Source organism: Archocentrus centrarchus, unplaced genomic scaffold (assembly GCF_007364275.1).
Source record: "Archocentrus centrarchus isolate MPI-CPG fArcCen1 unplaced genomic scaffold, fArcCen1 scaffold_54_ctg1, whole genome shotgun sequence".
Taxonomy (NCBI): domain Eukaryota; kingdom Metazoa; phylum Chordata; class Actinopteri; order Cichliformes; family Cichlidae; genus Archocentrus; species Archocentrus centrarchus.
In genome coordinates, this window is record NW_022060276.1 from 63,444 (window position 1) to 87,997 (window position 24,554).

At 39.1% G+C, this 24,554-nt stretch overlaps 2 protein-coding genes across 5 annotated transcripts; both read left to right on the top strand.

The window, feature by feature from the left end:
* The first annotated feature begins 3,625 nt into the window (after positions 1-3,625).
* Positions 3,626-13,576, top strand: coa1 (cytochrome C oxidase assembly factor 1). 4 transcript variants are annotated; one of them, XM_030725415.1, is made up of 6 exons: positions 3,626-4,024; positions 4,944-5,621; positions 5,690-5,797; positions 7,915-8,066; positions 8,598-8,674; positions 12,239-13,576. In XM_030725415.1, exons 3-6 carry the CDS (start codon positions 5,704-5,706, stop codon positions 12,342-12,344), a joined length of 429 nt encoding a protein of 142 aa, XP_030581275.1. In that variant the 5' UTR covers positions 3,626-4,024; positions 4,944-5,621; positions 5,690-5,703; the 3' UTR covers positions 12,345-13,576. The 4 variants fall into 4 exon arrangements, 3 of the variants coding, with proteins under 3 accessions (XP_030581275.1, XP_030581276.1, XP_030581274.1); XR_004019634.1 differs by lacking the exon at positions 4,944-5,621 and having other exon boundaries at positions 3,628-4,024; positions 12,239-12,463; positions 13,297-13,576; XM_030725416.1 differs by lacking the exon at positions 4,944-5,621 and having other exon boundaries at positions 3,628-4,024; positions 12,239-12,373; positions 13,297-13,576.
* A 5,630-nt stretch (positions 13,577-19,206) lies between these two features.
* Positions 19,207-23,972, top strand: ccr12a (chemokine (C-C motif) receptor 12a). The gene is made up of 2 exons (XM_030725402.1): positions 19,207-19,264; positions 22,529-23,972. Exon 2 carries the CDS (start codon positions 22,541-22,543, stop codon positions 23,618-23,620), a length of 1,080 nt encoding a protein of 359 aa, XP_030581262.1. The 5' UTR covers positions 19,207-19,264; positions 22,529-22,540; the 3' UTR covers positions 23,621-23,972.
* The last annotated feature ends 582 nt before the right edge of the window (positions 23,973-24,554 follow it).

Genomic DNA, 24,554 nt, shown 5'->3' on the forward strand with positions numbered 1-24,554 from the left:
CTCTACAGCACCACCTTTAGTTCAGTTTCCATTGCTGTGTTTCACATACATGTATGAAATTAGGTACACATATGTAACGTGTCCAGATGAACAAAAAAGACAGCTGGGTCCAATGCCTAAACCAGAGAGGAAGTCTGCCATTTTGGCGATTTTAGCGATTTCCTGCCCTCATACTTTCGCTAACTACTCCTAGGATTTGCATAGGATCAACTTCATATTTGATCAGCGTAATCTACACACCGGGGGGGGGGGGGGGGGGGGGGGGTGACGCCACGGTAAATTTTGTTCATTGGCCAGAAAATTTTGATTTCTGAACACATACATATAACAATATTTATTATCAGTCTCAGCGTCACCGTCCACCTGCACAGCAGGAGGATCAGGATGGGGGATTCAGACCGGATAAGGTCCAGATCCAGTTCAGGCTCCAGTCATTTCCCAGCTCATCCAGTCTGGAGCCGTTCATAATGGATTCATTTTCCCAACATGATCTGCATTCTTTAATTAAAATGTCTCATCCTCCCAAAACTGTACAGAAATATTTAAACCTATAAAGCTGAGACATTTCTGAGAACATGAAACTGTGACTGACCTCTGACCTTTAACAGTGACTCAGTGAAACATCTCTGCTGTGGCTGTCAGAGAGCCGTCATCTATTAGTGAAGCGGATCTCAGATCGGATTAGAAGTGCTTAAACTGGAACATTAAAGCAGTTTTTCTCTAAATCTCATTTTTATCCAGTAATGGCAGAAAACCACCATCTACTTGACCTGATGTTGCACTGTAGCATTGTTCATGCCAGTTCTTCTCTACATGTGTGTTTGTGTGCATTTGTATTGCATAAATGTGCGTATGCACTTTTAAACTCTGTTTTTAGATGTGCACGGAGGTGTGTGTGTGTGTGTGTGTGTGTGTGCGTGCAAAACAATATTACAGCAAAGCATACCAAATTTGCACGGAAGATGGCCGGTGAACCCTAGATCACATTTTTACTATAATTGGGTCAAAGTCAGAGGTCAAGTTTTTCTGAAATCTTATGAACACGATAACTCAAGAATGAGGTTGGATGTTCAACTTCACACCATAGATGCATCTACTAAAAATCTTGGACACCTTTAAATCTCCGTAATCTCAACCTCAAGGTAAAGGTCAAAGGAAAATTATAGGCATGTATAGTTGAACCTAGGTGTTATCTGGGTGATTCAGTGTTTAGAAAGTGACCTGTCTGTGAAATAGACAATGTTCAGATCAGCTAGAACTGTGCCTGGCACCACTTGTTAGCCCAGTCACAGTGAACATTCTGTTACACTGTGATAGACACCTGTTCATTAACACCAAAGCAGCTGAAATTGATTAGCATCCCCTCTGCTACTGAACTGACCAGATCAATATCCTAGAAGTTTAAGTGACTTGATGGTATACTCTGACTAAAAAAGTGTTTTTGAGTAAATAAAATTAGTCCTAGCACAGAACCCTGTTGAGCTCCATGTGTGAAGAAGACTCCCCATTTACATGAACCAGTTGGAGTTTATTAGATAAATCTGATTCTGCACTGAAGTCCTGTTGGACCTTTCAGGGAATACTGTTAGGGCTTCAGTTTCTATGCCATATGTCAGGACAAGACTCAAAGTGTTAAAATCACCCACTATAATTATTTTATCTCAAAGGCAGCACACTTCATGGTTCTCCCCAAATTGCCATCTGTCCTAGAGACAGCTCCATGGCATCCCCACAATCAAAGACATCATCTTTGATTGTGGGCTCGTCACACATTTTAGATCATCAAACAAATTTTAATATTAGACACCTAAATAAACAATTAAGTGAATATTTATATTTGTATTTATTTTGTATTTTGTATTTTCCCTTAATAAATAATTAGTCAACCAAACCTATGTGGCCCTCTGTGAAAAAGTAATTGCCCTTTAAACTCTAAGCCCTGTTGGATGCAACTCAGGTCATGCCAAAGCATTTCAATCAGATTTACGCCCAAACGTTCACTTACACTTCATAACCCAAGTGTGCCTGAATGAATTTTAAAAAAAAAAAGTTTTTTTTAAATTCATAAACCTGCAGATGTTATATCTACATGTCAGGATCTGGTTATTGTAGACATTTATCATCACATTAACAGCGTTACAAACATCAGTAGCAGTAAACACTCATAAAAACATTAGAAATACATACGCTGGTTTGATGCTGCACCCTAACATACGTGGATTAGTTAATATTTTGAATTATTAGAGAAAGTTACATTATTTTGGTGCCTGTCAGTTTCCCAGTGTATATTACTGCATATTGGAATGTGTGAATGAAACGCGCTAATGTAAATAACTTTGTAGAAAGGTGCTTTACGCAGTTAAGTCACTTCACTTGGATTAGTTTACAGAGCAGATCTGCTATGGCAGGCCGTTTTAACATACAATCCATTTGTCTGACTATCCGTAATTACATTTCAGATATCTAAAACTGCATTTTGACTATCCAGAATGGTAATTTAAGATATCCGCAATTACATTCTGACTAGTAAGAATAATAATTCAAGATATCTTCAATTACATTCTGACGAGTCAAAATTCCTTACAAGATATCTCAAATGACGTCACCGGATTCGTCATTTGACCGGTCACACATCCGTAATTGCAATTTAAGATATCTCAAACATAATTATGACCAGTCAAAATTACGTTTTAGATATCTGAATTTATCGATTGCATGTAAGCCCCCTTGTGATGTACTGAGCTGTCCAAACAATTGCCTGTGTAGAATTTCAGGTGGCTGCAATGGCGCTGGCCGTTGTGGAGAAAATTTTAATAAAATGCAACAATATAGAAAGAGCGCCTCAGTATGGGATATGCAGAGAGCGCGAGAATCATGTACTTAAAGAGTGCTTCAGAAATCTGCACAGAATCTCTGATTTTATGGCAGGCCGTTTTAACAAACTGCTTTATAAACATTCCGCCAAAATGCTCCGTAATTCAAGATATCTGTAGTTCATTTGGAGATATCTTAAGAGGCATTTTGACTAGTCAAAATTACAGTTCTAGATATCTCTAATTTAGTTTTGCCTAGTCATTATTTGCTTTCAAGATATCTAGAATTTAATTTGCACTAGTCAAAACTATCGCCTATCTAAAAATACATTTAAGATATCTTAAAGTAGGGTGTCATTTAAGATATCTTTAATTAGAATTATGACTAGTCAGAATAAAAAACAAGATATCTCAGATTCACTTTATGACTAGTCATAATTTAATTGTAGATATCTGAAATGTGAATTTCAAATAGTAATTCATTGAAGATATCTTGAATTGAAGCCGCCATAGAAATGAATGGTAAATCTGACGTCATTTCGACCAGTCAGGATGTAATTAGAGATATCTCAAATAGGTATTTTGTCTAGTCAAAACATAATTAGAGATATCTCAATTTACTAATACGTCTAGCTATAGGCGTAGGATTTTGTTGCATTTTATTACAATTTTGTCTATAACGGCCAGCGCCATTGCAGCTACCTGAAATTCTACACAGGCAATTGTTTGGACAGCTCAGTACAAGGGGGCCTTCACGCAATCGTTAAATTCAGATATCTAAAACGTAATTTTGACTGGTCATAATTACGTTTTAGATATCTTAAATTGTAATTACGGATCTGTGACCCGTCAAATGACGAATCTGGTGACGTCATTTGAGATATCTTGAAAGGAATTTTGACTCGTCAAAATGTAATTGAAGATATCTTGAATTATTATTCTTACTAGTCAGAATGTAATTGCGGATATCTTAAATTACCATTCTGGATAGTCAAAATGCAGTTTTAGATATCTGAAATGTAATTACGGATAGTCAGACAAACGGATTTTATGTTAAAACGGCCTGCCATAGGGCAATAAACACCGCCTGTACAACAGGCGACGACTGGCGTAACCAGCTTTTAATGGAGTGCACCCACCCACAGCCGATTGGCTCATCCTATGTGACGTAAACGGATGTAAAGAAAATACACATGGGCCGCCGTAATAGGGTGAGAGTTTTTGTGTATATTTTCCCGAAGTAAACAGCGAGATGCAGAAGATAAACTTGATATGCAGTGATTATGCTGGGTTCAGCGGATACTCGCAGTAGTCATGCAATTGAGCTGTAGTCTGCATATAAACATTTCTCTTTGATTAAGCAGGCACCTGGCTAGCAGGGTGATGCAGCGGCTGTAACGTTCCTGGTTCGTTTTGTTTGCATGTTCTGCCCCTTTTTTACAAGTAGCTGTGAATTGTGTAATGTGGCATATTCAACCTATTCTCCCTGTTTCTCTTCCTTAAGAACAGTTTCCTGACAGCCGCCCATACACTGAAACCATTTCTAATGAGGCTTGCTAATAACTTGGGAATAATTTTGTAGGTGCTAAAATACTATTTAATGCCTTTCTGTGTTATCTTTTTGTAGATTCAATTTAAAAATGGGCACACGTTATGCATTTTTATAATGGGTTGCTAGTAACAATGTGTCTCAAAATACAATTTAAAATGTGATATTTGATAGGTTGTCTGTTATGTGCAGATACGACACTAGTTAACCCCTTGAGTTAGCTGCCTTTTTTATATGTCAGCTTAACAAAAAAGGAAAAAAAAAAAACATTCCTTTGAAAATGGTCAGGTTTAAGGACTGGACTGAAAATGGGGGGGGGGAAGCAGCCAATGTCCAAAGAAACACTCAGAACCTTCAGAAAGTTTGAGAACTATTGCACAGACTACTTTAAAAATGACAAGTCTGTCTCCTTTGAAGAAAAATATAAAGAATTGAGGGGTGGCCTAAGACTGTTGCTAAGGAAGGCAGACTGTAAGCTTTTTTAAAAACGATTTCAAGTTAACATTGCTAATAATTATGATTTTAGATAAATTATAAAAATACTCTCAGATCCATAAGTTTTTTTCTCATTTGGCTGACAGAGTAGCTGATGTTGAAAAATCCTACCAATTTCTGCACAAAGCTGGACTGACAGAGGCACTAAGCATGGCAGCGCAGGAACAAGCTCTAAGCACAGTATTGATCAATAGAGGCTGGGGTCTACCACACCAGGCAAGACCCCAGGTGCAGGCTGTGCAGAGATGCCCCTGAGACAATCCAGCACATAACAGCAGGGTGCAAGATGCTAGCAGGCAGGACATACATGGAACACCATAACCAAGTGGCCGGTAAAGTATAGAGGATAGTGACGTGCGATGAGGTTTGTGACGGTGAGGCACTGACTCGTCTGGAGTCAAATGTTCACATATACGAACCCGAAATAGAAGCTTATATTTGTTTTAATATGCTTTAATCAACTCCATACTGTTCCACAATGATGGCAAGAAAAAAATATTTAATGTAAGGTCAAACTATTTGGGGGGTCTCTTTTTAAATAAATTTTTTTTAAAAATCATGTATTATCTTACCTTTATTTGAAGATGAAGTCCGTGCGTCTAGAGGAACATCTGTGCTGTGTGTGGCCTGAAAGTCCCAAGGTTTTTTTTTTTTTCCCAGTTTTTGGCTTTCAGGAAATTGGAAATCTGAGACAAAGCATGTAGGCCCAACTTCATCTTCTCTGAAGCTAATTTGTTTTCTGAAGTCATCACAATTCACTTCAAGTGAGTCACATTTCCCTATTAAGATGCAAACACCCTATGCATACTGACCAGATCCTTGTTGTTTGCAGGAAAAAAAGCAAGTATGAGGATTTCCACAAGTCACCTGCAGCAGCTCACCATCTTTACCACTATACTGACCGGTGGAGGGATTGGCACGATGTACTGTCTGCTGCAGAGTAAGTGGCTCTCAGAGTGCACCCGGGTGTGTTTCTTTCACAGTTCAACTGATGCTTCCACTAACTGAAACTGTTCATTTCACCAGCCTTCATTGCTCACTATTTAATTGACAATTCACACGTCTGGCAATTCGGTGTGGCCAAAGCGGCAGTGTTGTCTAGGAGCCATGCTAGTTGTTGCTGTAGTTTCTTTAGTTTCTGCTGCACCATTTCATGTCAGTTTATCAAATGCTTCCCACTTCACCATGTCATATTTCCCTGAAAGATTTACAGGGGAAATATAGACTTCTTAATCGGACATTTTACAAAACGTCAGGTCTCTCCTGTCAGGTTAGTTTTCTTTAAAAAAAAAAAAAAAAATGTAATTCAAGTAGGGGTATTTTTGGACATTTTTCTTACATTGTTTTTTGAGAGGCACTTTGAAAATTCAGTCCATCCATCCATTCATCCTCTTCTACTTATACAATTCAAGGTTGCGAGGGCAGCGCTCATTGGACTGACCAACACTTAGAACACTCAGTGAAGCTCTAAAAAAAAAAAACTGTAGAGGTCCCCAACCCCCAGGCCGCAGAGCGGTACCGGTTCGTGGGTCATTTAGTACTGGGACTGCACCTAAAGAACTTACATTATTTCAGCTTTACTTACTATCTGCACCTGAACAATGTTTTATTCTGAAAAATGGGCAGATTCTCTCTGGTACATCTGTCTATGACTCTCGATTGTCACGACGCTTGTCTTGGTCACGTGATACATCAGCACTAAAAGCAAACCCACAAGCTTCACTGGTTCCTGTGCCTAACAAAATCGAGTGGTTGACCTACATAACGCTCGTTTAAATATTTGAGTGCTCAACAAGAGTAGAAAAGCGCCATATAAGAACCATTTATATTTAACAACATGGGGACAGCAGTGAGGCGGTCCCAGCCATCAAGCAGCCACTCTGTGTGAAAAATGAGCTGCAGAGAAACAAACTCAGGGCTCACACTGATTCAGCGTTATGGTGAGTTGTATTTTTCATGTGCTTTATACAGTAAAAATCGAAGTCGCACAAATCGGATTTTCACTCTAGTTGGATGGCTTCTGAAGGTCCTGATCTTTCCTGATGTTAATTCCAATATGTATTGTATTCATAGACCCCCACCAATATTTGGTACCTTAACAAATTGCACCTCAACCAGACACTTTTGGTTGCCACCAACAAGCTTCTGGCATAATTCTGTCTGGATATTTGACCACTCTTCTTCACAGAACTTAAATTGTTTGCTTCACTGCGCCTTCACGCTGGGGAACCAGTCCTGACTGTTGTTCGAGACTTCAATGACAGTGAGACCAGGAGGGGTGTGATTGGAAAGAGTGGCCTCCCCGAACTGAACCTGAATGGTATTTTGTTATTGAACTTCTGTGCAAACCACAGTTTGTCCATAACAAACACCATGTTCAAACATAAAGAAGTCCGTAAGTACACACGGCACCAGGACACCCTAGGTCACACGTCAGTGACTGATTTTGTAATTATATCACCAGATCTGCGGCCGTATGTTCTGCACACTCAGGTGAAGAGAGGAGCTGAGCTGTCGCTGATCACCACCTGGTAGTGAGTTGGATCAGGTGGCAGGGGAGGAAGCTGGACAGACCGGGCGCACTTAAATGTATTGTGACAGTGTTATATTAATATATATTTATTTTATTATTTACACATATTTTCAGGCTTTATAAACTTTATAAAAATCTGTGATACAGTGATGCCGTAATAAGTGAACCGTGATATAGAGAGGGACGACAGTAGTACCTGTGGCAGTACTATTCAGGGGCTGAATGGAAAGCTCTGGCCGCCAGTTGACATTCCCTGCCTTATGGCAACAAACTGTCCTGGATTCTTTCTCTCTGTGTGACACAAATGTGAGGTCAAAAGTCTGGCTTTTTGCTTTTAACTGGCATTGTCAGTTTCAGAGTGGTCTGTCATTGGTCTCAGGTGGCATGGTGCATTTTAATATGAAGTAAAAAATTGTCTCAAATTTGATTATAACTGTATACAAAGTTTAAACTACAAAGATTTATTCGTGTGCACTCATTTTTGATTTTGTCCACTTGCATATATTTTTCTGTTGTCTAATTAGAGAAATTTGCTGAGTCAGACTACCACAGACTGGCTTTGCAGGAGTTGGAAGCATGTCCACTTGCCATGGAAAGCCTGGGGGCCCCACCTTTAAAAGTCCACAACATCCATCTGACTGACAGATACAACCGTGTAGATCAGCACACCGCACAGGTATTGTCCTTTAAAAAGTCATCAAAATTTGTTACAGGAACCTGCTTGTGACTAAGCCACCTGCACACAGCCATGCAAAATTTAACAAGGCTCCCTTTATAACTGACCTTATTACACTGGAATAGGGGCCACAAACTGGGAACTGAAATCTTACTGTTTAATGAGAATTAAGCAATTAAATTGTATTTTATTTTATTATTTTGGCCAAATGTGCCAACATCAGACAATCAGGACAGGGCCCCTGGAGTCCCAATCTGTGTATGTGTTACTTCAAAATACACACAATATGTTCCACATGACATCATCTGTGAGCTGTCTGACTGTATTTTCTTTTCTAATTTGGCATGGGCAATCAAACTAGTTTCCCCTTTGGTATTATCAAAGTATTCATTTACAGGCAACTATCTTGAAAACATTGAGATTTGAGAAAAATTGGTATGAAATTCACATAATGAGCAGCTGTAAATCAGACACAGTCATAGTGCAATAAACTCTGAATATACTGTGGACTGTGTGTAAATTGCTTTTCAGATAAAGATCCCTGTGACAGGATCTAAAACTGGAGGCATTCTGTACACGTCTTCACTGATAGACCCCAAAACAAACAGGTGAGTATGTCTAACTCAATTTTGACAGAACTGTAATGGTAACTGGTGGTAATGAATTTTCATTCAGTTTACACATAGTAATGTGACCGACATGCAGATGCTGACATTTTTGATATGCATATTATGTTTTATACATTGTTTTATATCTGTTGTCATAGCTACAGTACCGGGCCCGATTTCAGGAAGTAGGTGCAACAAAATACTCTGATAAACTCTGAAATCGGCAACTCTGAGTTACCCGTTCCACAACAGCTGATCAGAGTTGGTTCAATCAGCTCTGAGTGTGATCACCCTGAGTTAGCGCGTGCGTGAGTAAGGAAAGAAAGCCATCATCAATGGAGCTCCGACACCAGGATTCACCATGGCAACGGGTAAATAAAGGGCGGAGCCTCCATTTTAATCCGATGAAGGAGGATCGAACGTGTCAGTGTGGAGCATGATGAGTCACTTTAATCAGCCTGACCCACTCTGACATCATCACAGACAGAATAAAAGTTTGTTATCAAATATATGATTTCTTTATAATATCTGCTGTCATCATTTATATAACTTGAATCAGATGAAGCTGAATCCTAATTTTACATTTGATTTATAAAATCTAATTATTGAGCTGCAAAAATGAATGTGGAGAAACAGCTCAGACTGAGTTTACTGTGTAATAACTGCCTCACTTTATTCATTTTTCATCGTTTCTGCCATTACTGGATAAAAATGAGATTTAGAGGAAAAACTGATTTAATGTTTTTATAATCTGATCTGAGATCAGCTTCACTGATAGATGACAGCTCTCTGACAGTCACAGCAGAGATCTTTCACTGAGTTACTGTTAAAGGTCAGAGGTCAGTCACAGTTTCATGTTCTCAGAAATGTCTCAGCTTTATAGGTTTTAAATATTTCAGTGCAGTTTGGGACAATGAGACATTTTAATTAAAGAATGCAGATCATGTCAGGAAAATGAATCCATTATGAACGGATCTGGACTGGATAAGCTGGGAAATGACTGGAGCCTGAACTGAATCTGGACCTTATCCGGTCTGAATCCCTGATCCTGATCCGTTTGGATCCTCCTGCTGTGCAGGTGGACTCGGACTTTTCAGTGGAAAATTTGTGGAGATTCACACTCTGAATTTCAGACAGCAGAACTTTCAAACTGCTCATTTCAGTCACTTTAAATCCATTTAGTTCAGTTTGAAGTCTTCAAATCATTTCAGCCTCGTCTTCACTCAAACATTCCCATCATCTCCAGGATCAGACATTTTTCCATCAGCGAGCTTTTCCAGCGCGACCAATGATCGATCACTGATCACTGATCAGTGTGTTCTGTATCAGCAGCTTCATCCAGGTCAGTGTGATGATGCTACAGTAACTACAGTAAATGTTTCAGAGGAACTGTCTGACAGCTGCAGCTGCCTCATTATAAATGCGTGACATCATCGCTGTCTCCGTCCTTACAGCCTGTTGACGAGTGAACGACTGTAAAAGCTTCATGTTACAGAAATAACAAACTAACGTCTAACTGGGATTTCAGTGCTTGAAGGGGTTAGGGTTCTGCTGTCTTTGCTCCAAAGGTTTTTGTACAGAGTTTTACTGTTTCCTGTCACTGTGGGCCTCACAGCACAGTAGTACACAGCAGAGTCTGTCACTGGAGCAGAGGAGATGCTCATGTTGGCTTGGTTTTGCTCCACTTTAATGTTCAGTCCAGGGATTTGTTCTGTTCCTATTGTTCCCAAAGAACAGTGAGAGATCAGGAACTCTGGTGGGTTTCCTGGATATTGTTGATAGCAGAAGAAATAATTATTGCTTTTAACATCTCTGGACAGTCTGTAGGACAGAGTAACAGTGCTGCCTTCTAAACTGGACTCTTCTTTATTGTTTGGAGTGAGTTCTTTAAAGCAGACACCTTAAGGAACAGCAACAGCATTTACTTTTGTAAATCTTCAGTATTTTTTAAATACACAGATTGTAACGTACCTTTTTCATGATAATCAGTAAAGAACGTGCGTAATAGTCCAAAGACAACAGGTTGAATGAAGGTTCTGTCATGCAGTGTTAATTTTAACAGCAAATTTTGATTAAGTTTTAGTCATAATTTAGTCATCTGAATAGTTTTAGTCTAGTTTTAGTTGACTAATTAGCGTAAGAATGTAGGCCAGTGTGGAGTTCCCGGGTTTAGATCAAATTTGTGCAACTGTGCGTTTGATTAGATGTTTTCCTAACTTGTCCCACCCTGTCACAAAACAAATTAAGTTCTGATTGGATGTCGTCCCCGACAAGCATTTTTGTCTCAGTTTCATTTATTGACGAAAGTGTCAATTTCATCATCGTTTTTCTCCTTTTAGGTAGTTTTTATTTAGTCATCGTCTCGTTGTTGCCGAAAACTACGCCAAAAATCGTTCGTCAACTAAATTAACACTGTTACAGCCTGTTAACGAGTGAACGACTGTAAAAGCTTCATGTTACAGAAATAACAAACTAACGTCTAACTGGGATTTCAGTGCTTGTAGAAACACAAACGTCTGCAGATGAATTCGCTCCTCTGACGCTCTGACAGACACTTTATGAAGGAGGAAATGAATGGGAGTGTCAGACAGGTGGTTCAGGTGCAGCAGGAGGGGCGGAGTCAGAGAGACACTCAGAGGTTGTTGGATAAAACCTGCCAGGTTAGGGTCACAGAGTCTGTTACCATGGTAACTGACTCAGAGTTGGAGTTAGCTCTTTCTGGAACTGAAAACCAGAGTTTCCTCATTTTAGGGTTACAAACCAGAGCTGGAGGTAAACCTGCTTCCTGGAATAGGCCCCTGGACAAGCAATTTGTTATTTTTCTGACCTAGAAATCATTTTTGCCTGCTTGGATGGTCTTATTGTACACGTTGTATGTAGTGGTTTCATACTGTAAAAGTATTCTTCCTCATTTTATTGAATCAACATTACACATATTTTGCTGTTATCATCTATCATGGATAGACAAGCATATTTTAGTTGCATTTCAATTGTAATATTACAGTTGAAGTTATAGCTGTGTAAACATGCCAGATTACATGTTTGTGTTTTGAGTAAATGTAAAAATAATGCTTTTTAAAATGATCACAATTGAAAGAATAGCTATTTGAACACTTCACATTGTATTAAGCTTGCACACAATATGCTGATCTGTGTTTTCCATGCTTCATACAATTTTAAGTGTTTATTTCAGTTGCATTTATCCTACAGTGCCATTTCCCAACAACACTTTATATTGTAAAGATCCTGGCATTATGGCATATTAAAATACCCCAAACACTGCTTTACTTTGCATTTTAACAACAAACCTTCAACATCGGCCTTAAGCCATTACTCACTCCAGCAGTCCTCAGGCATGGTTTTCTACAGTTTGTTATAATTTTAACATTACATCAGCCACACAGACACTATCACACAAACCATATCACACATCCACAAAAACTGTCCATATTTCATTTAAACATCTATAAAAATAAATCAAGCAAAATGTGAATAACAAAAACTCGATTTATTGTGAGAGCTCGATAGTCACTGTTCTTGACCTGTATTTGTTGCTCCTTGCAGGTGGAATCTGAAGCAGGCAGTCCTAAACCTCTGGGAAGGACAAACAATTGACCTGCTTAATCCTCCATCAGCACAAACCCATGCAGCAGGGCACACAGCTTTATGATCAAATGTGAACTATGGAAGTAGAAGCAGGTGCTGAAGATAATATGAACTAAATCTATATTTATTCCACATTTATTGCATGATCATCTTTTTTGGGGAGACATCAGGAAGCAAAGCTCTGTGAGTGTCAAGAACTGCTATAGACTGTTGTTTGTTTTGATTACAAAGCAACTGTTGTTTTGAGCTATGCACTCATTGCTACATTGTTTGTTTTAGTGAATCCCCTTCCACAAATCATGGCAATTTAAAAAAAATATGATGTGCCACAACCCCTAACATTGAAGGCCAGGTCAAGAAAAAAAGTGTTGAACATTTATTAGTTTCTAATAATCCTTTATTTTTTCACACAGACTTGAAGAGAGAGAGAGAGAGAGTGCGTGTGTGTGCGTGTGCGTGTGCGTGTGCGTGTGCGTGCGTGTGTGTGTGCGTGTGTGTGTGCGTGTGTGTCTGTGTGCAGGGGAAATAATAATTCACAAACCAGAACATAAACCTGTGGTTTAACTTCCTGCTTCCTGTGCATCTGTAGAGAAAACACACTTCGGTACAAAGAGGGCATGTTTGTGACCCACTGGTGTCCGTGGTTACCTCTCTTCAGTTTTTCCCCTTGTTATGTTTGTTACACTCAGTCTCTAAAACATTCCAAAACATTAGCATATATGTACATGTATGAGCCGCACCCCAGGGCTGTTGCTCAGGAGGTAGAGCAGGTCATCTACCAATCAGAAGGTTGGGGGTTTGATTCCTGGCTGCTCCAGTCTGCATACCAAAGTATCCTTGGGCAAGATACTGAAACCTAAGTTGTTCTCTGATGCAAGCGTCAGAGTATGAATGTTAGATAGTAATGAAGGACGTAGACAAAAATAAGACTGCATAGTAGAGAGGCAGGGAAATCATATGATAGATGACTTACTGGAAAAGGATGTGTGTTTTGGTCTGATGTTTTGTGTCTACAGGACCCAGACAAGGCCGTTAACTGGCAACAGTGGAGGGCACAGAAGAAGGAACTGATAAGCAGGCTACATGTCCCCCGTCGTACAAGGCAACATCTTGCATATTTCAATAACTGTGTCTAAGTCTGTGTATAAAAGTTGGACTAAGATAGAGAGTGGTGTCAGACTTGTGTGAAGCTGCACTGACTGACTGTATTAGGCAGCTTTGACAATTCTGAACCAGAGTACTCTGTAATACTTCGTGTCACGTGTGTGTGTCTATTAAACATCTCCTTGATTGTGATCCAGCGTCTGACTAGTGAATTTTTCCCAATTAACGAACATGCGGGGGACGCAGGGTGATTCAGGAAGTACATTTTGTCCCTTCAGTAAGCACTTGGCTAAAAGAAGGAAGTGCTTGTATGAATGGGTAAATGCAAACCTGTTGTGTAAGTGCTCTGAGTGCTCAGCTAGAGCAGAAAAGCACTATATAAGAACTAGCCCATTTAGACATTACCAAATGTTGTTTCATCCCTCGAGATGCTCTATCTAATTTTTGTCTTGAGAAACTTGCTTAACATGCTTTGATCAGTTTTGCTGCATTTGGCTGAATCTGAGCAAGCATATAGCCCTGTACACTTTACAATTAATCCTGCTGATGTGACTGTTCCAGCAGATGGAATTATGAGTGCAGAAAATTACCATCAGATTTTGATCCACCGTTCAATACCATCTAGAAAGCATCTGATTGGTAATGGCTTCCTTTTTTAGCATTATGATGATCCCAAACACATTGCCATGGGTTATTGTCATAAAACATATGAACTTAACTGTAACGCTATTCTGCTATTCTAGTCTTACTGACCTCTCAGAACACTTTAGACTACAAGCCAAATACATTCATACAGTAATTTTGTCTGCACAAAACACATCAATAGTCAATTTAGAATGCCCCAATAACTTATGTGTGCATAATTTGGACTGTGAGAGAAAGCTGGTGTACATGATGTGATGCATGAAAAGTGGGATTGATCTTCATGGTGGGAAGAATGGACAAGCACCGATTTTTGAAAAAATTTAAGGATTTTTAAGTGCGCCTTTATAGTCCGAAAAATATGGTAAAACACAATATCAAAAAAACATAAAACACCATGTTAAAAACATTAACATTACCATATTAAAAAGAAAAAGAATAAAAATGAAGTCAACAGAAAGCCTGGTTAAACAGAAAAGTTTTCACCTGTTTTTTTTAAAAGAGAGTCACACACAGTCAGCTAAACGGAGCTGGAGTGGTAAACTGTTCCAGAGCTTTGGTGCCACTGCCTGAAAAGCTCTGCCCCCTCTGGTCCTTAATCTTGTACATGGGACAACTAAAAGATTTTGAGCTTGTGAACAAAGGCAGCGAGCAACAGTATGGGTTCTTGCCTGGTTTGGTACATCCCAGTCTCTATCAATCTTGTGCTTAGTTTCTATGTGGCCATGATTAGTGTCTCTGTGCTGTCTTTCTGTCCATCTTTGTTCAGCCATATAAGCCACATCTTCAGTCTGCAGGTGCAGGGGGCTTCCATCATGGCTCTTGCTTTTTTTTCTCCTCTTCTTTCTTGGGTTTGTTTTGTTGTTGTTCTCCACATCCCCATTGAGTTCTGGATTAAGGCACCATGTATGAGGAAACCAGTTAGTTTCTAAGGTCTCAGGTATGGACAGCTAGTTCCAAGGGCTCAGAGAGGAGCTGGAGAGGATGTGGAAGGTGAAGGTAACAGTGGTCCCCGTGGTAATCGGAACACTCTTTATATATACACTGCTCAAAAAAATAAAGGGAACACTCAAATAACACATCCTAGATCTGAATGAATGAAATATTCTCATTGAATACTTTATTTTGTACAAAGCTGAATGTGCTGACAACAAAATCACACAAAAATCATCAATGGAAATCAAATTTATTAACCAATGGAGGCCTGGATTTGGAGTCTCACACAAAATGAAAGTGGAAAAACACTACAGGCTGATCCAACTTTGATGTAATGTCCTTAAAAGAAGTCAAAATGAGGCTCAGTATTGTGTGTGGCCTCCACGTGCCTGTATGACCTCCCTACAACGCCTGGGCATGCTTCTGATGAGGTGCGGGTGGTCTCCTGAGGGATCTCCTCCCAGACCTGGACTAAAGCATCCGCCAGCTCCTGGACAGTCTGTGGTGCAACGTGACGTTTGTGGATGGAGCGAGACATGATGTCCCAGATGTGCTCAATCAGATTCAGGTCTGGGGAACGGGCGGGCCAGTCCATAGCTTCAATGCCTTCATCTTGCAGGAACTGCTGACACACTCCAGCCACATGAGGTCTAGCATTGTCCTGCATTAGGAGGAACCCAGGGCACCAGCATATGGTCTCACAAAGGGTCTGAGGATCTCATCTCGGTACCTAATGGCAGTCATGCTACCTCTGGCGAGCACATGGAGGGCTGTGCGGCCCTCCAAAGAAATGCCACCCCACACCATTACTGACCCACTGCCAAACCGGTCATGCTGAAGGATGTTGCAGGCAGCAGATCGCTCTCCACGGCGTCTCCAGACTCTGTCACGTCTGTCACATGTGCTCAGTGTGAACCTGCTTTCATCTGTGAAGAGCACAGCACGCTAGTGGCAAATTTGCCAATCCTGGTGTTCTCTGGCAAATGCCAAGCGTCCTGCACGGTGTTGGGCTGTGAGCACAACCCCCATCTGTGGACGTCGGGCCCTCATACCATCCTCATGGAGTCGGTTTCTAACTGTTTGTGCACATTTGTGGCCTGCTGGAGGTCATTTTGCAGGGCTCTGGCAGTGCTCCTCCTGTTCCTCCTTGCACAAAAGCAGAGGTAGCGGTCCTGCTGCTGGGTTGTTGCCCTCCTACAGCCTCCTCCACATCTCCTGGTGTACTGGCCTGTCTCCTGGTAGCGCCTCCAGCCTCTGGACACTACGCTGACAGACACAGCAAACCTTCTTGCCACAGCTCGCATTGATGTGCCATCCTGGATGAGCTGCACTACCTGAGCCACTTGTATGGGTTGTAGAGTTCGTCTCATGCTACCACGAGTGTGAAAGCACCACCAACATTCAAAAGTGACCAAAACATCAGCCAGAAAGCATAGGTACTGAGAGGTGGTCTGTGGTCCCCACCTGCAGAACCACTCCTTTATTGAGTGTGTCTTGCTAATTGCCAATAATTTCCACCTGTTGTCTGTTACATTTGTACAACAGCATGTGAAATTGATTGTCAATCAGTGTTGCTTCCTAAGTGGACAGTTTGATTTCACAGAAGTTTGATTTACTTGTGAAAGACTTGTGTTGTTTAAGTGTTCCCTTTATTTTTTTGAGCAGAGTATATATATATATATATATATATATATATATATATATATATATATATATATATATATATATATATATATATATACACATATAGTACATAATGTGTTTCAGTTGTGATTTTCTAATTTCTGTTTGGAAATTTGTCATATATTAATATAGGAAATGTGCTTTTTGTAATTGACATTTTTTATTGATTTTTCAGAACTTGATTTCACAAAGAAATATTAACAAAACAGAAAAAAGGATAGACCCAGAGAACATTCCCAAAAACAGTCTCTGATAAGACATCTAACCATTTTTCTTTTGTGTACTCTGTTCTCAAGTCTGTTGGCCATAGAAGTTCAATATTTGATAATTGAGTAATCAAAGTATAATTTAACAATTTATAAAACTCATAAGTTGTGCATTGATCTTGAGGCATCCTAATATGATCTAAGATATCATTTCCAACAGTGTTTTTAAACTTTGAGGTAACACAATGTCTCATCTGTAGATATTTCCATAAGTTGGCCCTACCTTCCAAATCAAATGTGTGAGTAAGTTCCTCTTAGGATATTAATTGTCTATCTTTATATTAATCACCAACGGTGCATATACCACACAAATACCACTGCTAAATGTTGTGCTTTTTATTGGACTTTTTTTTTTTTTACAGTAAAACAATTAAGGCTTTTCTTTATAGAACCAGTTAATACTTGATAATTGAAAGGGAATCTTAAAAATTTGGAAGCAATCTTAAAACTTCATTTCATTTTTATATTTTTAGGTCTTAAAACTTGCTAGTACATTCTTCCTTTTTTCACTTGGATTGAGTGTGTACATTATCTAAACATTTAAATAATGGGCAAGAATTGGATGAGGTATATATGGTATGATTGTATAAATGACAAAATGAAAACAATAAAATTATGCTTACACATCTGTGGTATATTTACTCTGTAGCATATTAAAACCTATGCAGAAATAGTGAAGCCTTTGGAGTTAAAGAGAGATATTTGTCTCAGGAGTTGATGGAGTCTGCACCATTTTAGAAATGTAAACAGTTTATTAATATTTTATTCACAGCAGAAAACACTGTGGTTCATCTGTTTTTTTTTTTTTGGCTGTCAGTCTAGAGGGTAATGTCCCTGCACAGACAAATTTGAGATACTGAATGTAAAAGAAATGATTGTTCAAGGAAATGAGCAGATGTTTCACACCTTTAAAAAAAACTCTTAGTTCTGAGAAAGAAACATGTAAAAATATTTGGTGAGGTTGATTTGTGCATGCATGCAGTTTATGTCTGACTCATTTTGCAAACAGCTGTCTTATCCTCTTTCCTCTTGGCCCATGCGCTTTTACTGATGTGGCTTCTCAAAATACTCTTAATAGTCTGGTTCCTTTTTAATGTATTTCATTTTATTTTTAGTATTACTCTAAATCCACCTTGTAAGTGAGATATGAATTCTCCACCTGCTCAAAAATATCTCAGTGACACAGGGAGACTTGATTCATCCTTACAGACACAGGACTGTTAATATGTTCACAACATACTGTGGAAAGCTTTTGTGATTTGATCTGCTGTCTGTGGGACTGACGCAACACTGGTGTGTCATTTGAAATAAACAATTTCAAAAGCACTTCTGGACTGCAATCAAAACAGAGATAGGTGACAGTACACGAGAATTACCAACATAAATGTAGAAAGACTGTGGCGTACAACAGGAATTATATTGACTCTTTATCTGATATATGTCTGAAAACTGACACAACAACATTGGCCACAACTCTCACCAGCACTGCACAGTGCAATGAGTAATAATGTTGTCAGCAAAGCCCCCCCCCTTACAAGGGTTCATTTAACCTACCCAACTTCTAATACAACTATAAAGTGCAGATGCTGCAGGGCTCTTATGTAGTTTGTAAATGACTTTTTTCAGTTGTTTCTGTTGAGTGGCAACATGATGTTTGCTTATGAGTTAATCTGGCATTAACTTCTCTTCCCTGGTGTTGGAAAGAGAAACAAAAGTGAAACGTGGGCGACGAGGAAAGGAAGTGGCTACGAGTATATGATTATTTTGCATCTCTTCCAGGCAGCATTTCCTTTATTAGCCATAATGTTTGAGGGTTTTTTAAAGGTCAAAAAATTTCCAAGCAGTTATAAAGTAACACTTTATCATTTATTACATTGTAGGTAATAAAAAAATAAGCAAAGAGAAATGTTTAAAGATGTAAAGAAGCAAATTCAATTTTCTTTTATCTTACACATTTTGCCACACATTGAAATATATTGAATTTATTTTGCTCCATAAGCCAGTAGCATTTATAACAAACATAAACACAGTTACAGCTAAAGTCTTAACCCCCCCCCCCCCCCCCCCCCCCCCCACACACACACACACACACACACACACACACACACAAAAATTGTTGCTTGCAATAGTCTTCTAATTGTCTCGTTAAGAGTAAAGCAGCTTACTGGATCCCACTCTGTTTCTCTTCACACCCTCAAACACTGCAGCACATTGGCCTGCTCTAAGACAGCCCCTTGAGCTACTGGCTGATAACTGAAACTCACTTAGTTGTGGTGAATCCTCTGGAGTGGCTCAGTGCGTTCTTGTCTTCCTTGTTGTCTCGCCCCCTCTGCATCCCTGCCAAGCTGCACCGGTGAGTTCAGTTACCATTAAGACCTTGAAATCAAGGATTATATATATATATAATATTCATATATTATTAACATTTCTTTATTCATTTTTTCTGGTTGATTCTGCTTTGAAACTGGAGAATGAGGTGTGTAATAAATGCACAGTGAAGTTTTTCTTTTCTTTTTTTTGTCAGATCAAAGAAACCAAGGGGCTGAATTTAAAACTCAAAACCACTGTCCTGCTGGTAGTTTTGATATTAGTAGTCACAGTGACAATCACAGTAACCTCCCTTACAAGCTGAACTGTTAATGTAATAGCTCTAGTTAATAAATGCAGGTTTTGTGAACAGTAATGGTAACATTAATAATTTATGATGGCATGTAGTTGAACATGTTATAAAGGTCTTAGATACATATTTAGGTTACGTGGCAGTGTGTAGGCTCATTGCGCACAAGGCACACAATGAAATTATCATTCCAGATCACTCATCCAGAGACGAGCATCTGTGGTCATGCAGCCAGAGACCGGTTCTACAGTTAGGCAATGTGGTTTAAGTGTTTTGCCCAAGGACACAGGGGCTCAAACCTGCAACCTTCTGGCTGCAAGGCGAGTGCCTACCCACTGCCACCTAACCTAAATATGTATCTAAACCATCACCATAGGTTTTTAGGCCTGCCACTACTTCTTTTGTCCTCCGCTTCTCCAATTTTCTCAGTTTTTTAAAAAATGCACTCTGCCCCATGTTGAGGAAGTTTGAGAACTTTTTGCCTAATAGCACTTTTGGGCTCACATTTGTTGGGGATAGATATTATATTATATTATGCCTGTAAAACTGTGTTATCTTTGGCATTTTTCATAGCTTCAACTAAAGAAAACGGGACAAATTGAGATACTTTTTACAACAGGATGCTAAAATCAAAGTGCCTAAATATACAATTTAGAATAGGCTCTTTGCTAAGTTTTCTGTGATGTGTAGATACAGCAATGGTTCACACTTTGAGTTATGCTTGAATGATTTATAGGTCACTTAAAAATGAAAGAATAAAAAAAAAAAAGCTTTCCTCTGTAAATGGTCATGTACAAGGATGGGACTGAAAATGAGTGAAAATGCAACCAAAAACTCTGAAAGGCCTTCATAAAGTCTGGAGAACCATTACTCAAGAACACTTTATATAAAACAAAACAAAATATTAAAAAACTGTAGATCTTTGGAAGCTAAATATAAATAAATTGGGGTTGGCTCAAGACTTTTGCACAATACTGTAACACACTGCATATAGGCTTTTTCATACACTTTGTAAATCCATTCTTAACTATTCTTATTCTAATCAAAAATCACAACCTTACCAAGTTTCGATGAAATAAAAGTATTAAATTATGTGCAATGTTCAACAGGTGTGCAAAAGGAGAAGCTCACAGGTTTCTGAGCAGCAGTGATACGAGATGTGAATGTGATGGAGTTCCATATGCCTAGCTGCACAGTGTTGCTATGACAAAGTCTAAACTGTATTGGATCTAGTTCTTGAGTGATAGGAGGGTGACATGAAGTGGACCAACAAATTGGTGCAGTTTTGAAGAGGCAGCTGAGCCAGAAACCAAAGCTTTTGAATTACCAGTCAGACTCATTTTCCTTCATGGCTCACCTCAGAGATCTATAAGCTTCAGAGATCCAGGGAGAACTTTGAGTACAGGCATTGCTCCTCTGCACTGAAACAGTTAAGGTGGTTTCTAATCAGGATGCCTCCTGAATAAAACAATGTCTTATCAAATGTCTTTCAAGAATTGCCTGCCAAAAGCTACCAAAAAGTAATGATTTTCTAAGTTATTATTTCTATTAAACATTCTTAAACTATGGAATGTTTTAAAGGTAAATAACAACAGGCTAGCATCCTAACAAGGTCTGGGTCTCCTGTAACTCTGATACATGATTGTGCAACCACCAAGCTCTCCGTTTGGTATTCTCTTATATACACAGTTCTGAGTGCACTGAAGTAATGTGTATGACAAAGTGTTTGGGGCAATATGAAAACTCTTGAGTGGAGAAACATTCTGAGGAAGAAACTTGTTAAAATTCCTAAATAAATTTGTAAATTTCCATTACAAAAACTCAGAGTGAAGTGGTATGTTAACAGTCTGAGGGGCTTTTGTGCGTGTTGTTGCTTTTGCACACACATTTCAACACTTCAACCTGGTTAATGTACCAATCTGGAGTAAAGCATACACCAAAGAATACAATTTCAACTTGTCAATGAAATCGTTTTTAAGTTCAAAAATAAACAAGACAATTTAACTGAAAATGAGCCATTTCCTGAAACAAGTATTACTCACCAGTTGAGAATATCAGGACTTTTTGACTGTTTCAGTCAGCAGTTTCTCTTCTCACTTTTGAAACAAATGAAAACAACAGGATGGAGTATGCACGAATCACTGGGTTGTTATTTCCTATTATTACCCTGACCTTTTATCTTTGAAAGCAGTGCCTTACATTGATCTTCAATAATGTTGGCCATTGGTCTTCCTATTTTTCTACAAATTAAACTAATCAGATGTCTGATAATATACAGCATACAAACCCAATTCCAAAAAAAGTTGGGCTACTGTGTAAAATATAAATAAAAACTGATGATTTTCTTAAACCCATATTTTATTCACAATGGAACATTGAAAACATCAATTTTAAATTGAGAAAATGGTGCACTTTAAGAAAAAAGTTCATTTTGAATTTGATGTCTGCAACATTCACTCTTATTTACCTTTTAAACAACATGAGAGTGAGTGGCACACCATCCGTCCATTTTCAGTTCAACAGAGCAAAACAAAAAAGATTCACAGTAATAGTAGATTCACTATTACGACCCAAACTGTGTGTGTAAGAACTAATGTTAGTCAGTATGGGTTATTAATATGAAATTATAGTATCGCAGTTGTTATTTGTTTTAATGGTTTATGTATTATGTATGGTTTAATGGTTCTTGCTATAATCTCAACTGTTTTTTTCTTTGTTGTTCTGTATTCTGCATTTTTGTAATTTGTGATATAATTTCATATCACATTTACACTATTAGATTTTTTAGCCAGATTTATCCCTAGGGTGGTCTTCCTTTACTTCAACTATGAAACGTAAGGTGCCTTAAAGAGTTCTGTTACTTTGCCCATATTGCCCAAAGTATTTTTTTTACTTCACCTCATGTGCAGAATAGCTTGTGATTAGGACCAGTTGTGTTTTGTGACATTTTTTTCCCCCAGAACAGACTGACACGAGTCTTTAATGTTTCTTGTACCACAGGATACCACAGCCATGGATGATAAATATGACCATTATAGCTCCATTTTGGATCTACTCAGCGAGACCATTAACATGACTGACCCAACCTACTTAATCAGTGACACTGCCCAGCTCTGTGACAAGAAACCTGTCAATGAATTTGGTGCAAAATTCATCCCAGTTTTCTACTGCATCAATTTCCTCTTGAGTTACCTTGGTAACGGGCTTGTCCTCTTCATCATCTACAAGTATGAGAAGCTCAGCACAGTGACAAACATCTTTCTCCTGAATTTGGTCCTGTCCAATATTCTCTTTGCCTCCAGCCTCCCTTTCTGGGCCAAGTACCATCAATCTGAGTGGATATTTGGAATTACCCTGTGTAAGATGGTTAGCAGCGCCTACTTTATTGGTTTCTACAGTTCCATCCTCTTCCTTACACTTCTGACATTTGACAGATACCTAGCAGTGGTTCATGCAGTGGCAGCTGCCAAGAGCAGGAAAAGGGTATATGCTGTCATTGCATCTGTGATAGTTTGGTGCATCAGTATTGCAGCAAGTGTGAAAGAGCTGGTTCTTAGGAACGTCTGGAAGAATGATCTTATTGGACTGATATGTGAAGAGTTAGGATTCCCAGAGAACACCATGAAGCGCTGGCGTCTTGTCAGTTACTACCAGCAATTTCTGCTCTTCTTTCTTCTTCCCTTGTTAATGGTGATGTATTGCTACATTAGCATCACCATACGCATCCTGTCCACTCGGATGAAAGAGAAGTGCCGTGCCATAAAGCTAATATTTGTCATCATCTTCACCTTCTTCGCCTGCTGGACACCATACAATATTGTCATACTTCTTCGAGCAATACAGATATCCAGCACAGATGAAGAAGTGTGTTCAGAAAGCTTAGACTATGCACTTTATGTGACCCGAAACATGGCCTATTTGTATTGTTGCATTAGCCCTGTGTTTTACACATTTGTAGGAAAGAAGTTTCAGAGCCACTTCAAAAGACTGTTGGCTAAAAAGATCCCATGTTTGAAGAGACACATTAGCCTCAATAGCCAGAGTACCAGGACCACATCACAACGGACACCACACTCTGTTTATGAGTACTAAAAACTGTAAGATACATAGATATGTTACACACACATATGAAGATGTTTCACCTCTCATCCAAAAGGCGTCTTCACTTACCAGAGTGTACAAGATCCTCTTCGTCAATTACAAATCCCTCAGTGCCCTGGCCCATCAGTATTTGTCCGACCTCTTGCACCCTCACAAACAGCCTTGGACACTTCGGTCCTCAGCCATGGGTCTGCTCTTTGTCCCTTGCACCAGCCTCCATACCTTTGGGGAGCCTTCAGTGTGGCAGCCCCTACTCTCTGGAACTGTCTCCCTTCTCAGCTTCACAACACCCCATCACTGGACGCTTTTAATAAACTTTTGGAAAATCATCTGTACAAAAAGGCATGCATATATATATATTTATATATATATATATATATATATATATATATATATATATATATATATATATATATATATATATATATATATATGTGTGTGTGTGTGTGTGTGTGTGTGTGTGTGTGTGTGTGTGTGTGTGTGTGTGTGTCTGTGTCCTCGCTCACAACACACATCTTCCAGGGTCATTCTCTTGTCCTCTTGCCTGGCAACTCCACCTTCAAGATGTTTCTCCCAAGTATACCTTGTATCTCCAAATCAGTCTCCCTCTCTTACTTTGTCACTTAACCATTTACCCTGGCCTATACTATTACTATCCTGTCCATGCTTGTCACTCCCAAGAGAAATTTTCAGCTCTTTCTCTGAGCTGCATCCAGCTCTGTCTCCAATCTTCTAATGATTGTTCCCATCCCTATAACAAACAGGTGGTCCTACTACCCAGTTATTATTGTTGGTATCCTTCTGTCACTCATTTTTCTCCTTACACTTCTTCTTGCACTGTCTTTTGCTCTAACGGCTTGATTCCAAGTATTTGAACACATCCATCTTTGCCACCTCCTCTTCCTGCATCTTCACCATGCCATTG

What these genes read in the sequence shown, in the direction of transcription:
- coa1 (XM_030725415.1), top strand. Translation starts at nt 5,704, where the DNA reads ATGAGGATTTCCACAAGTCACCTGCAGCAGCTCACCATCTTTACCACT. An exon ending in TAGATCAGCACACCGCACAG is followed by an intron (nt 8,067 to 8,597) that starts GTATTGTCCTTT and finishes ATTGCTTTTCAG; the next exon opens with ATAAAGATCCCTGTGACAGG. An exon ending in ATAGACCCCAAAACAAACAG is followed by an intron (nt 8,675 to 12,238) that starts GTGAGTATGTCT and finishes TGCTCCTTGCAG; the next exon opens with GTGGAATCTGAAGCAGGCAG.
- ccr12a (XM_030725402.1), top strand. Translation starts at nt 22,541, where the DNA reads ATGGATGATAAATATGACCATTATAGCTCCATTTTGGATCTACTCAGC.